The sequence below is a fragment of the Rhamphochromis longiceps genome, linkage group LG23, assembly GCF_057381845.1.
Source record: "Rhamphochromis longiceps isolate RC_006_pf linkage group LG23, R_longiceps_female_GT1.1, whole genome shotgun sequence".
Classification (NCBI taxonomy): domain Eukaryota; kingdom Metazoa; phylum Chordata; class Actinopteri; order Cichliformes; family Cichlidae; genus Rhamphochromis; species Rhamphochromis longiceps.
In genome coordinates this window covers 24,122,777-24,138,291 of record NC_140578.1, presented here as the reverse complement: position 1 = coordinate 24,138,291, position 15,515 = coordinate 24,122,777, and the positions used below count along the sequence as shown (strand labels likewise).

The window sequence follows — 15,515 nt, the reverse complement described above, 5'->3', positions numbered from 1 at the left end:
CATGAGATATATACATGAGAATAAGAATTAAAAGTGCTACGTAGAAAGATATATACATGAGTGCAGGTGGTGATCAGTGCCAAAACATGGAATGATGCAGTGAACACAGCGTAGGGTCATGAGTTAGTGGTGGGGACAGTCGTACGTTTATTGTTCATGTGTCCAACAGCAGAGGGGAAGAAACTGTTCTTATGGCGAGAGGTTCTGGTGCGAATGGACCGGAGCCTCCTGCCTGAGGGGAGCAGGTCAAACAGACTGTATCCAGGGTGAGAAGGGTCAGCTGAGATCCGAGCTGCACGCCGCAGTGTCCTGGAGGTGTACAGGTCCTGCAGAGATGGGAGTCTACAGCCAATCACCTTCTCAGCAGAGCGCACAACACGCTGCAGTCTCTGTTTGTCCCTGATAGTGGCTCCAGCGTACCACACGGTGATGGAGGAGGTGAGGATGGACTCGATGATTGCGGTGTAGAATTGCATCATCGTCCGTGTTGGCAGGTTGAATTTCTTCAGCTGCCTCAGGAAGTACATCCTCTGCTGGGCTTTCTTGATGACGGAGGTGATGGTGGGCTCCCACTTCAGGTCCTGAGTGATGGTGGTACCCAGGAAGCGGAATGAGTCCACAGAGGTGATGGGGGTGTCAGTCAGGATGATGGGGGGGAGTGGGGCTGTGTGCTTCCTGAAGTCCACAATAATCTCCACTGTCTTCTGGGCATTCAGCACCAGGTTGTTGTGGCTGCACCAGGACACCAGACGTTCAACCTCCCTCCTGTAGGCAGACTCATCCCCGTCCGAGATGAGTCCAATAACGGTGGTGTCATCTGCAAACTTGATTAGCTTGACAGACTGGTGGGTGGAGGTGCAGCAGTTGGTGTACAGGGAGAAGAGCAGAGGAGAAAGAACACAGCCCTGATAGATAGATGTTGTGTGGAGGGAAAAGCAGTTTATGTAATACTTATAACAATAACTATGCTGCGTTCAAAGTCACTTAAATAGATCATTTAATCTACATTCTGATGTTCAGTTTGAACTTCAGCAGGTCATCTTAAATATTTGCATTAACAAGCAGTTGACATGTTGTACCCAATAAAGTGGCCAGTGAGTGTATTTTTTTTATTTTTATTTGGGATAAAAGTCTCAGGCAGTGGAGATGAATATTAAATACAGCTGTGAAGGTAGTCATGGTAGTGAAAGTACCATTAAAATCATCTTAAATCTTCTATAAGCACTCATGACAGTTTCAGCTCCTTCTGTAGATCACTCCTAGAAAAGTGGTCTCCTATTTAAAAGTGCTCATCCCCAATTCTCTTCTGACTCTTAGGAAAAACATTTGATACTCATGGCGATCTACACGGATTAAAGGAAACTTGCCAAAGGTGGAAACTAATTACAGGAGAAAGCTGAATGTATTGGTGAGGAAAAATCGCTAAAACTGCAGCAGCAGATTGGATTGTTACCTTAACTTAATTTGAAACCTTCTGAAATGATTAAATAAAGTTGTACAGAATTTTCTGGCACACCTGCTACTTTGAGTTTATCTAAAGACTAATCAGAAGGGTCTGAACGAAGCTGCTCTTGATTATAACATGTATTTTCATGACTCTGTGGCTGTTTACAGATTGCTCTTCAGTGGCCTTTCCTTCTTTCATTAGAGAGATCTATTCTATCTAATTAGTGCTGAATGACCTCATGTAATTCAGAAAGAGACTCTTCTATTGCTCGGAATGCTGATAGTTTGATTAGTCGTTTAATAAGACTGATTATCTGAACTCATCCACACACCGCTGTTATTTTATCCACTGCTGGGACAGTAGATCTGAAAGCTAAATCAGAGGTATTGTCGTTGCCTTTAAGTACTACTCATGAGGTCAAGGGTTCTTCCTGAAATCTCATTCCAATTTTAAAAAAATCAAAAAATCAAAAATCAGTCAAATAGGAAATAAATTCCCTACATGACCCCCTGAGAATTAGCTCATTTGCTTGCTAGCTGTATGTGCTTTCTTTAGCTTGCCAAAGGCCTACTTACAATTTTACCTACAGTTTGACACCAGGCTCAACTAGTTTTCTAATATAAGATGGACATTTTCAAGTAACTACAGCTTTTGCTTATGAAGCTTAGAGAGCTTAAAATGCTGGAAACAATTCATTTAAAAACAACAAATATCACCTATTTTCAAAGGTAAAAGTTTGCATGAGTTCATTAAATATACTAAAGCTGTTGTACAGATACAGTTGGCTGATAGTGAGCCGGTCAGATGGTAGGCACGCACTTGGAGTGGAGACTTGCTGCAGTCATTAAAATGAACTGGAGCCACGATGGCTGTATAGCTGTTGACTTGTGTGTGTGTGTGTGTGTGTGTGTGTGTGTGTGTGTGCGTGCGTGCGTGTGTGTGTGTGTGTGTGTGTGTGTGTATAAATCTTTAGGGAGATGGAGCTGCAGCCATCCTGACTGCTGGAGTCCGAGTTCACAAGCAGCATTTTAAGGTTATAGAGTGCACAGTTATTGCATGTTTACTGTTCACTTTGTTTTGTATAGTATCTGCACATACTGTGACTGCAGCTTTTAACAGATGCATTGGATGATTTTATTAGTAAAAATTGTTAAATTATGCCTTGCTGCTACTTTTTATGCAGAAATTATCAGTATGATTCCCATTTATCAAACTTAGAAAAACAAATTGTCACAGTCTCTAGAAAATGCCCTCCAAATTTGTTGGATTGATATTAAAACAGAGTTGTTCCACTAATTTCTAGCTCCTTAGTTTTACTCTTGGACTCTACTAGAGGAGCTTTGCATGGTTTATAGTTTAAAATAATCCCTCCTTAACTTTACCAGACCTCTGTGAACCCCCCTTACTTCAGACTGTTCTAGTTCCTCCCTCCTTTATGGCAGCTTTATTCTGATAGGTTGCCCCTCGCATGGGCACTCTTTCTGACATCATACAGAGCCAAGAGTAGAAAAAATGCCTGAAACTGAGCATTTAGAGTTTTTGAAAGCCTCTTTTGGCTCAGAGTGATTACTTTTACATTATCTTGACCTCACAGATCAAAAGCACGGTCACTTTGACCGTGCTTAACAACACTGAAAGGAAATAAGGTGACAGAAAATAGCTAAAAGCACAATACCTCCACCGTAAATGAGTTTGTCTTCACAGGTCTTAAATTTTGTACCTCATTAAAACAGAGCTGTATTAAATCTGTCTGAACCTGACATGCATGCTGTGCATTCATTTACTGACTCTTCTCCAATTATACATGCATTCATTACCAGGCAGAAGTTACATAGGGAGGGGATATTTAAGGCCAAATGATTAAAAAGCAGCCATGCTAATAGTAAAAATACAGCTCTTGAATCAAAATCTAAAGCCAAAGTAATAAAAATATCTTGTTTATATGCATCAGCGACAAATGTCACAAAAGGAGAACGCTATTAAAAGTAAAATAAGACAATACTATGTGTGGTCTGGTTTATTTAAGTCAGGGGTCCCCAATCCCAGTCCACGAGGGCCGGTGTCCCTTCAGGTTTTAGATGTGTCCTTGATCCATCACAGCTGATTTAAATGGATAAATGACCTTCTCAACATGTCTTGAAGTTCTCCAGAGGCCTGGTAACGAACTAATCATGTGATTCAGGTGTGTTGACCCAGGGTGAGATCTAAAACCTGCAGGGACACCGGCCCTCGTGGACTGGGATTGGGGACCCCTGATTTAAGTCAAATTTGCTCGAAATTACTGGTTTAACCTTTACTTAGGTGTTGGGTTTTATTAATGTGACTTGCTGTTCTCCTTTGTGTAGTTCTGCAAATGTAAGTGTTAAATGCTGTGTAATAACATGAGGAGGAGTTTTGTGGGTTTGCAGGACAAATTGTCCAGCTGGGGGAGGTTTGCTTATTTTGTATGTGTCAAAATAGCATCCACCTGAATGCCAGGACTGAAGTTTTCCAGGAGAAGAAGATGATCAGTGTTGTTCATTTAGCCTGTCAGTGGTTTTAATGTTTTAATGATCAGTTTTGCAGCTACAGTGTCCTATTGGTTAATATTTCATTGAGTAGTCAGCCACCTCATGGTGTAGTTAGGAAAATTTGGACCCGCAGCATCCTGCTCACAGTCCAGTGCAAAACTACATTTGAATGCAAATGCAAATAGGGTAGATTTTCCTTCAGGTAGTGCTCCACTTGTTTGCAGTGACAGATGTAGGGCACCTCTATGGCCCGAAATGGAACACTGTTAGTGGTGGACCATATACATCAGGAAGTAGGCCAGCGACTATTAACCCAGACCCACAATTAAGCTCACATTCTGGACCTCTTTGGTTAAAATGCCGGTTTTATGGTTCCAGTTTTCAACATCTGAAATTGAAGGAACACATTTTGTGCACTCCTGTATGTTATTTTTTTAATATTTTCCAAAGATAAATACATTATCACTTTTCTTAATGAGCCACTTTAAGTTATTTTTAGCTCAATGCAAGAACATACCATCTTTTGATTACTCTGTAATAACTGGGCTCAGCTGTAATGCTCGAGTCTTTTATTCCTTTCAGTGACAGTCAGACCGCATTACTTATTTTAAGAGACACTTCAAGCAAAATCTGCCTGCTGCACTGTCAGATTTACCAGGTTCATAACTAAAAGTTTTTGGGGTTTTTTTGTTTTTTATTTTTGTTTTTTTGCTAGTTTTACGAACTCTTGGCTTGTAGTTAGCAAGTGCTTATATGCATGCCGGATGACTGGGGCAATCTGCTAGCAACTAAACTAATGAAAATGGGGCTTTTGGTGTAGTTCCCTTCAGCAACCACTCACCAACTGGTCACAGAACAACCGTTTTTATCTCTCCACCTAAGTTTGCCAAGGGGTCTCTAACTGGTCTCTAGCGTGTATGACTGAGGTCTAAGCTTCCTATCGTTAGCTTAGTGCTCCATGCTCTCGTCCAAATATGCTAATTTCTGGCTTCAAACAACTAACCTGTAAAACTGCTAATTCTCTAACCACTTAGACCAAAACAAATGGGTGATGTCCCAGTGGCTAAGTCCATCTTTTATATACAGTGTGTGTTTAAATGTGAGTGGGCTTTTGTGTAGCACATAGTGTCAGGAAAACAGTTTGGCTGTTTTGTAGAAACAGGTGTGATTATCCACACATTATTTTGATTATTTTTTTCTGTAGGAAATGGAGCACAACTCAACCCAAATACTGCAGAGATCTCCTTGTGTGTATTGTTAATCTAGACCGCGGTGCTCCTCCATCTGAGCTGGGTACAGTCCCTCGTGTGGACAGCTTTGCTGTAAATAGGCTAATTGCTCTTTACAAAAATGGGACAAAGAGAAGAAAAGCAGGAGAAAGAGTGGGACATTTGCTTGTACACAGACCGAAACCTTTAGGGGGACAATCCCAAAAGAGGAGTGGAGCAAAAAAAAAAAAAAGTACAGGGGTGAAGAACGATGGACAGACAAGATGTTGGTGAGACGCTCAAGATGACATATATAAGGATAACAAAAATAAGCAGGAGAACAGAGGAAAAAAAAAATAGATGGGCAAATGGGGAACGTTCATCAGGCATTAAAACATCACATAAAATGCTCTGGTGAAGCAGCGAGAGCTCACACACAGACACAAACTGTGCTCTTATGTATTTTCCACTGTTTATGCAGACGTGCTGGGGCTCAGGAGGCTGACAGAGCATGTTCTCTCACACACACACACACACACACACACACACACACACACACACACACACACACACACACACACACACACACACACACACACACACACACACACACACAGAGACAGATACGCTCTTCACTCTTTCACACTATCAACATATCCATATATGAGACAACATAGCCTGGGACGTGTTTGGACTGTGACACCATGTGGAGTGTTGGAGGTGCAAGAAGTGTAGACTTAAGCTTTGCATTTGAGGGGCAGAGCAAAAAAATATTTTTTCTTTTCCAGTTTAACACAGTCAGAAATTAAATGTTAATGGATGTTACTAAAGAACTGGGTTTCCAGTTGTTAGTTTGTGTCTTCAGCACGTGAAGTTCATGCTAGGTTGAGGTATTTGCAGAATTTTCAAGTTCTTTACCTTCAAAACCTTCTGAGTGGCCTTTTCAGTTTGTTCTTCAGTCCCCTAAAGCAGACAAACACCATTACCACCGTTAAAAATGGTCCACATTCTTTCACCTCTGAAAAATTTGTAAGTAGCACGTTGAAATCTACAGATGATCTGACTGAGGTTTTTTAAAAACAAACAAAAGCAGCACTGCAACAACTTTAGACATAAACAAAAGTGGAAACCTTAAAAACTATGGTTATTGATGTTGGTCTAGTCCACAATGCACCGCTTGAGGTTAGTCCTTAATGTTGCTGTGTGATTTGAATTGAATTATTTGCTTCCAAACATTCCTGGTCCTGAGCTGACGGCCAGTCTTCCTGGAAGCAGTCTGATGTTTTGATTTCTGGGACATGGCGGGACACGGCGGACTGTCTTTCATAAACCCTTCATAAAAACAGTTTTTATGAAAGACATAAATAGTGCTAATAAAAAGTTGATATGTTATTTAACCAGCGGATGTGCTGTATTCACCTAGGCTGCTCCTGTGTTGTGTCAGCAGTAAACACCCCTGATTCAGTGGCACTGGACAGGAGTGATGTTCATGGCTTAGATACAAGTACCCTCGAGTCTACACCAAGGTTACTGTCGTTAAATTAAACTAAACTAAAACAGTGTAGTTGAATAAAATAAAAACTACTAATAGACCTTTGAAAAAACTTTGGGAACTTGGGTAAAATAAAATAAATATACATAGTTTTGGTATTTGTATATTTTGGTTAAATTTGTTATCACAAACTGTCTGATGAGATGTCTACAAGATAGAGAGCCAAGTGCTGTCAAATGTTCTTGTTATATTGTTATACGTGTCCTGATTTTCCTTAAGCTTTCCTGACATTATTCCAAAAATGCTGTAATAATTTTTTTTTTTTTTAAAAAGCTCGGAAAGCTACCTGAAACTCAACTGAATTTAAAAACCAAAAGTGAAAAAGGAAAAAAAAATTGGGCCATATTCATTTCATAAATGTAACATAAATATGTAAATAAGTTTAACAACTCATGTGGTCCCTGATATATCTTAATATGAGAAAAGAAGCTGAGCCCAACAAAACAAAACAGAAAAAGCTGATTTCTTTAATAGACTGTGAAAAAACCAATTTTTTATGTCATGTCATTGTTTATGGGTTAATTACTTTGGTAATAAAATCTATGTGCAGGGGTCTAAAATTAGGAAAAGCTGCAAAATTAATGAAAACACAGTTAAAAATCCAAAATCTCTGTTCTTCACATTTTGTCAAAGCTGTCCAGTGGACTGGATTGGAGTCCTTACGGCCTACTTCAGTCTTCACTTCAGTCCTCACGTCAGGCCCTGGGCCTTATGTTTGACACCCCTCATTTAGTGAATATACATCACCTTTAAAAGGGGGCACAGCTCAACCTTGTGCATGTAGCACATGTGCACTTCTGTGGTGGTTGGGTTAAATGAATAGCAGATACATTTTGGGTGTGTGTGTCTCAGTGAATGAAGCAGTAATGAAGGCCCACGGTGGGAAAAGAGGATGCTCGCTCATTTAAATTCGAACCTGCAGCTGATTCATATTTGTAAAAACAAGATTTTCTGTTTGTGTCCTCATGAAAATTAATGTGATGCTTTTGACCTTCTTTACCCTGAACACGCTGCAAGGGGCCATCTCCGCTCTGGCTGTCTGTTTTGTATTTGCATGGAGAGATTTGCATATGATTAAATTATTGAATGTATTGCTGTGTTGTGTTGTGACCCTGATGTGAAAGTGAGAGCCACAGAAAGTTGCTGCATGTTTCTCAGATGCTGAGATGATGCCGTATTGATCGATCCCTGTTAGTGAAATCAGATTCTTCCAGCAACAAAAAGGGTGTACGGTTGAAGCAGAACATGAGCACACAAGCAGAATATTAAATAAGCTGGAGGAAGACGAGCTGAGCCTTAGAAGAACTTATGCTGCAGGCTGCGTCGGCGGCCATTGTGAATAAAGGCTCGAGTTCTCGACCCCAAAAGTCACATCCAATATTTTCAGTTTGTCCTGTAAGTTTTACTTTCTGTGACTCGTTCCTCATTTCTGTTCTTCAAACACTTTCATTATTGTATTTGTTGGAATTTATGTCGAAACTACACCACATGCAGTTTTTAGATTTTGTTTCTCTTGAAAGACGTCGTCCTGATGATGTCCAGCTAGTGTCCATAAACCACGAATTCTCTGACTCCTCTGTTTGTGCAAACAAACTTGTTATCACAATAGATTAAATGGACTATATAAGTCTAACCAGACTAAACAAGTCAAGCGTATTAAACAGAGAATAAAGCATAAACAGTCTAAAACAGCAGTGCAGTTTATTTATGTATTTATAGAGGACCAAAACTGCCGAAATTAAAATAAATAAATAAATAAATGCCACAACAGATGTTGCTGTTAAATGCTTGAAAAGAATATAGATAAATATAGCAGTTAGTTGATGTTTTCTCTAATTTGCTTCTTAGAATTAACTTTATGTTAAAGGATCAACATGCTGTGTGATGATTGTGATCGACTGTGATCTGAGGGGTATACCACGATTCAAAAAGGTCAACAACAGCAAGCTTTCTTTGCTCTACCCTAGTACAAGATGACCAGTATCACAACGGTGGTTGTCAGCTTCCTCTGTTAAGCCGAGCTCTCTAGGCCTGGTGTATGTTTACATAAAAAGGGGTATTTCACTCTTCTTTTACACAAAGAATCCCTGTGAGCGCCCCCTACCCTGATCGGACACGTTAGCATGTAACGATAAAAGGTGAAAAAAATGTATAACGAACATAAAAAATATAAATACAAAAAATAAAAAAGTGAAATGCAAATTTGATTGTAAATAGGACAACATTAATACCCCAGAAAATCGTTAATCATTAGATTTGGTGCACAGATCGGTAACATAAACATTTTAACTTTAATTAATTACTGGCTGCACGTCAGATCTGTGAAACTTTAAACTGGATACTTTGAAACATTGAAGCTGACTGTCTCACAGCCTGGTAAACAAGATGTGGAGATAACTGTAGTCAGGAGATCAAAGTGAAATGAACTTGATTGATTGCTCTGGACCAAGTTATGTGTTCAGCATAAGTTACTATGGCGATCAAAGCTGAAGACTTAAAGCTCAACATACCTACAAATCTGCTAATCCGACTTCATGGCACAGCCCTCAGATGATGGGGACATAGGTGTATGTTGTTCTGGGTTTTGGAACTCCAACTGATCATTGATGCCTTAAGGACAAAAGTCATTTTTAAAAGATATAACATTGCTGTAAATTCTGGTTGGTAAACATCCCTCACCTCTCCTCTTCTCTCCGCTCTTGTCCTTTGTAGAGAGGTGAAGCGTTTCCTTGGCGCCGCCGTGGATCTGTGCAGGTGGAGGGTCACATCACATGGGAGTGTGCGACTGCACGCGTGACGGTGTGTGTTTAGGCCTCCTGCCGTCACTCGCTCCTCCCAGACAGGCATGGCGGGGGGCAGGGAGCGCAGCGGCTCGAGGACGCAGAGGCCGTGGTCGGTGTACCGAGCCAACACGCTGGAGCTGTCCAACGAGATGATCAGCTTGGCGCTCGCAGGTCAGAATAACGTGGAAACTGAGCTAGAGTCAGAAACTTTTTAGTGTTTTGTGCATTTGAGCAAAATAGAGTGTCAAATATAGTTTGGTCACATTTAAGGAGGTTAGGTTTAGAAAAAGGTCAAATAAGTCCAACTCACACTAATAAAGCATCCCTGAGATATTCACACATTATCAAAATGGTCAGATTTTGTATTTCAAAATAAAAGCCATTGAAATGTCCTGTATGAGTTTTTTACCTTTAATTTACAAACAGATTACAGGGAAACGTCCTGTTTTCACAGACGTATTTCCCTTTACCTTGATAGTATAACACGTCAGACTGTCACTCATTTAATATCAAGGCAGTCTGATTTGATCTGATCAAAATAAAAACCTTTCCTACAAAGGTAAACATGGCTTATAGCCATGAAAGGGATTACAGGAAAACATCCTTTTTACAGACATGCTATTAATCTAAAGGGAAGTATAATACCTCAAGCTGTCATTCCACGTCAAGTCATTCTGTGTATTTCAAAATAAAAGCCTTTTGAAAGTCTGAGCTGTGTTTACCTTTAATTTAAAAAGACATTACAAGGGTGCTAGTTTCATTTTCATCTAAACATAATCAAAATTGACGTAGAGTAGCTTCAATGTTGCAGCTGGAGATGATTTTAATAAATGAACTGCTGGTCGACTTTGTTTTTTAGTACTGCAGCATAATTTATCATGTACAAAAGCTTCAAATGCTGTTTCTCTGACTTAATGTTATGATGACGTTTGTGTTACTTTGCAGGAAATAGTCAGGACCCAGATGAACCTGTGCTGGAATTCAGTGTGGGTGAGTAATATGAGCATTTATGATGGCTGTCCGTGACATTTATAACCCGTATTTAAATTTAGTGGTCGTTGGTGCCTCAGTTCATGATCTACTCACTGCAAGTGACAGTGACTACCATAAGAGCAGAGTCTGCTCTTATGGTAGCAAAATATATTCAGAAAATCTCCATAAAACAGCAGCTCAGCAGCAGAAATATATCAGACAGTGAGAATATATGAGTATATGGTCAGCTGGTTGTGAGTTAATGAGTATGTGTAATCAATCCAAACATTTTGAAACAAACTCTCCAACCTCGCAGCTGCAAGACTGCCTGTGCAACCACAAGTGCCTTCAGAGAGTCTTCCTGCTTGCCTCTTGGCTTGATTTGCTTGTGTTTTCTCACCCAGCATGCACAGACCTGGTGACTCCTTCTCTGGACCGAAAACCCAACACCTTTGTAGCAGTGAGCTGCACGACGCCGCCGCAGGCCTTCTGGACCAAACACGCCCAGACTGAAGTCATAGAGGTCAGACTCGTCACACAGATACAGAAACAGACTTAAAGTTACAGTTGGACTAATGTTTAAGCAGCTCTAGCTTCCATAACGTTGATTTCAGCTTGTAGGTGTGACTTAACGACGGCATAGTGACCTGTTTGCCACCACCCACACCTTCCTTATCTACGTCATTCAGTCTGGATGTGGAGGACGAGGGAGAAATGAATAATAAAACTGCAAAAACACACTTTTAGAAAAGTTTTGTTGCCAAACACGAATGTGACCTCTGAAAGAGCAATTTCAGAGGTCACATCACTTTGTATTGAATGCATTTATTTGCACGCCCCCTCAAGTGCAGAGTGAGTCATCAAAAATAAGGATTTTGTTGGGTAAACACTCATAAATATGTATTTTTATGCATATTTGGCAAAGTTAAAATGATACAGTGTGAAACCAGTGTATTTTTAGGCGTATCTGTATGTGTTACAATGACTTTCTTCTTCCAAAATGCCTGTTTTGCACATGGTTTGAACTTTTAACTTAAATTTCAACGCAAATTGAAGCTGCTATTGTGTTACTTTTCCTTGAAAATGTGATTATGATAATAACAATAAAACAAAACATGAACTGCTGAACTATTTTGTGTAACCTGTGTCTCTCCACAGGGTACCAGTAACCCCAGCTTCCTCAGCAGCATTGCCTTCTTCCAGGACTCCAACATCAACCAGCTGACGCAGGTCAAACTGGCTGCGTATGATGTGAAGGATCGCTCGCAGGGCACGGTACGACCAGCAGCACTGATAATTTTATTTTAATAATTTGAGCAAAGAAGCAGCTCAGCGTGTGAACTGTCTGTCTGTCCAGATGTACATGTTGGGCTCTGCACTTTTCCCTGTGAAGGAGATACTGCAAGAGAAGAGCCACAAATTACAGCTCGAACTGCGGTAACACACACTTAAACACACAACACTTCTGCTTTTTTACTGCTGTATTCAAGATTCTTTAAATTCACCCCAGTTCTTTAAGCAAAACTCACTCCAACTTATTGCTGTTTTATTGCCGTCTTGATGCACCACTTTCACTTTGAAGACATAAACTGACTGCGAGTGAAAGATTTCTTGAAGCCATTTCTAAGCAACTGCATATTCCAATATCATAATTACACCCCCACTAATATTTGGTTCAAGGTCTCTTAGCATGTTGCACCTCAACCAGACACTTTTCACAGCCACCAGTGAGCTTCTGGTATAATCCTGGCTTATATTTGACTGCTATTCTTGGCAGAATTGGGAGAGTTAAAGTGTTTGGTTTCTTGGCACAATCTTGGCTTTTAAGCTCAGTCCACAAATCTTTTCAACAGGGTTTAGGTCGGGGTTTTGGGAAGGCCATTCCAGAAGTTCAATGTGAACCTGCTTTATCCATTCAAAACTAGTTTTAATGTGTGTTTGGGATCATTATCCTATTGGAACACCCAATTATGTCAAAGTTTCAATGGTCTAGCTGTTGATTTGAGGTCAAGTTAAAGATTTTGGAGGTAGTCCTCCTCCTTCATTATTCCATCCACCTTTTGCATCACCTGTACCACTGACAGCAAAACAGCCCCAGAGCATGATGCTAGCACCACCCTGCTTGAGAGCTGGTACAGGTTTGAAAACATACCTCTTGTCATTGTGGACAAATAGCTCAATCTTTGTTTGGTTTGACCATAAAACCTTTTTTCTAGAAGGCATCTAGCTTGTTGATGTGGGCAGCTGCAAATTGTAGTCAAGTTTGAAAGTGTAGATCTTCAAGAAGGGGCTTTTCTCTTGGTCAGCACCCTTTCAGTCCATGATGATGTAAAACAGGTGTCACTGTGGACAGAGATTTTGGTCTTCCAGCAGTTTCCAGTTCATGACAGGCTCGAGTCTTGATGGTTCCTGATTTGTTCCTGGGCATCCCTACCAATTTCCTCTTATTTGAGGGTAACAGTTTGGATCTTCTTCCAGACCTCAGCAAATCTGAATAACTTGTACTTAAGTACAGTTGTTTGAACCGATGACCTTGGAATCTGCAGTTGTTTAGAAAAGACTCCAAAAGACTTTCCCAACTTGTTTAAATATACAGTTCTCCTTCTTGGATCTTCACTGAGTTCCTTAGACTTTCCCTTAGTTTTGAGTATTGGTCAGTCCAATGAGTTCTATCAAACAATCCTTTTTATGCTGCAAAGAAAAGCTACCAGTTGGACACAATCATGATCACTAACAAGAAGTTAACAAACATGTGCACCCAGTGTTTTAAAGTTGTTAAAGATGCATGCTGCACAATCATTCCACCCTGGACAAGAACAGTTAAAAGAAATCATTAAAAAGACAAGATTATCAATCAATCAAGCAATTTATTTATAAGCAGATTTAAAAACAACACAGGCTGACCAAAGTGCTGTACATAATAAAAAAGTAAAAAGTAGATCAAACACACACAAAGAACAAAACAAAACTCAGTCACAATTAAAAGCTAGAGTGTAAAAATGTGTTTTGATTGATTGATCGATAATATTTTATTCATCCCGATGGAAATTGGGTTAAGGCTGCCAGCCTTGCCAGCACCATACACCATTTTCAAACAGGTTTTAAAAATGTCTAGTGTTGGAGAGATCCTAATTTCAACAGGCAGACTGATCCAAGGTTTGGGCGCAGCAATCACAAAGGCCCGGTCTTCTCTGTTTTTTAGACTGCTTCTAGGGACAAACTAGAAGCAACTAGCAGCTGACCTAAGAGTTCTATTTGGAGTATTTTTAGTTAACAGATCAGAGAGGTATGCCAGAGCTAATCCATTTAGAGATTTAAAAACAAGCAATAAAATCTTAAAATCAATTCTACAACATACTGGAAGCCAGTGTAAATGAACCAAGGCTGGGGAAAATGGTCATGTTTACGAGTGCCTGTCAAGAGTCAGGCTGCAGCATTCTGAACTAGCTGAAGATGAGAGAGCAGAGCCTGGCTGATACCAAAATAAAGACTATTACAGTAGTCAAGCCTGGATGAAATAAATGCATGTCTCACTTTCTCAAAGTCAGCAAATGACAAAATGTTCTTAGTTTTTGCAAGGGCTCTGAGCTAGAAGAAGTTGGCTTTTACAACAGAATTTATTTGTTTCTCAAATGAAAAGCTGCTATCAAAGAACACTCCCAGATTCTTTGCAAAGGGATTTCTGGATTTTTCCAGAGGACCATGGTCAACCTTAAGAGAAAAGCGAGGGTCAGAAGGTCCAAATAGAGCAATCTCAATTTTTTGGTCATTTATATTCAAAAGATTTAATGCAAACCATGATTTAATGTCATCAAGGCAGTCTAGCCAAAGAAAGATTACCATGACATTCATGCCCATGATGATTGTGTGTAAACTGCTGACCACAACGGTAAGCAAGAAATAAAAGATGCTTGAATTTTAACTGTACAGAAGAAACATTTCATTTTTATGAAATGTTTCTTCTTACTTTGAAAAGTAAGAAGTGTTGTCATTTATGTATTTACAACATATAAAAGCCTGCTTGTCATTTACTTCAATTTTTTTCTCCATCTTGACACAAAGCCTAATGTGGTTAGTCAAATGAAATGATGTGTGACGTCCTTCCTTTACTTTAAGTGTGTTTCCTGCTAAATTTGCAAGACAAAACTTGAAATGGAAAAAGCATATAGTGACAGATTTGTGGTTCTAGTTTTTAGTGTGCCACTGAAGATCTGCTGAGGATGTTGGATAGCAGAAGGACATGTAACTCAATATAATCGAAATGGCAGTGGTGGGTGGCACTCTGGAAATGAATCATCCGGCTGAGAAGAAGGATATTTAAAAAAAAAAACACAGAACAAACGTGGGCTGAGGAGGGAGACTTGAGGAACACCGCATTTAAAATGAATAGGAAACAGGAAGCAAGTATTAGCTAAGGCTGCTAAAGATGTTCTTTCAGAGAAGAAAGAGCCACTGACTGTAGAAGATCTTTATACAGCCATTGGTAAGAACATAGAAGATTAAAAGCGGATCTCTTAATTTTAACCTAGTTTGCAGAAGGTTTTTTGGCACTTAAAAAAGCTATTTAGGAATTAAATGATACTAAAAGAATGATTAGCAGCTTTAATGCTGTTTTATGTTCAAATGGGCAGATCAGCAGAGAACCAGCGGGTAGGGAACATCACTGTGGCGGCGTGGCAGATGGAGGAAAGAACAGATCAGAGGATGTCGATGGGACGTCTGCCAGAAAGTATCAACGGCCGGGTAAGAGGCTGGCAGCCACGGGCAGATTTATTTATCTTCCTTGTGATCTGAGTAGATATTTTCCATGATTGGCTAACACTGGCGTCAGTTATTATATCTGCAAGCTCAACAAATGTTCTGAGGTTAATTCAATTAATATAATTTTGCATTTGCATCAAAAGTTCTGATGTTTGCTTGTAAAGAATTTGATTAGACTTGTATACTTAAATATCTCAGACAGACTTCTGAGTGTTTACGCTTCATTGTCTCTCAAATGTTGGTAAAATGCTGCATGTTTGCTCCTGAGCCTTGCTTTCTGTG

The 15,515-nt window shown here is 39.9% G+C and overlaps 1 protein-coding gene across 10 annotated transcripts in view; it reads left to right on the top strand.

Moving 5' to 3' along the window:
- The window catches only part of inpp4ab (inositol polyphosphate-4-phosphatase type I Ab), a 107,129-nt gene that overhangs the window by 53,304 nt on the left and 38,310 nt on the right, over positions 1-15,515 (top strand). For 8 of the 10 annotated variants that reach the window (XM_085399655.1, XM_085399654.1, XM_085399657.1 and 5 more), the window contains 6 exons: positions 9,430-9,671; positions 10,446-10,490; positions 10,877-10,995; positions 11,631-11,747; positions 11,830-11,909; positions 15,104-15,215. In XM_085399655.1, the coding sequence (XP_085255781.1) occupies positions 9,563-9,671; positions 10,446-10,490; positions 10,877-10,995; positions 11,631-11,747; positions 11,830-11,909; positions 15,104-15,215 (582 nt within the window). In that variant the 5' untranslated portion in view covers positions 9,430-9,562. Of the gene's footprint in view, positions 1-2,420; positions 2,481-9,429; positions 9,672-10,445; positions 10,491-10,876; positions 10,996-11,630; positions 11,748-11,829; positions 11,910-15,103; positions 15,216-15,515 lie in introns of all 10 variants that reach the window. The other 2 variants (XM_085399652.1, XM_085399651.1) reach the window with 1 other exon arrangement.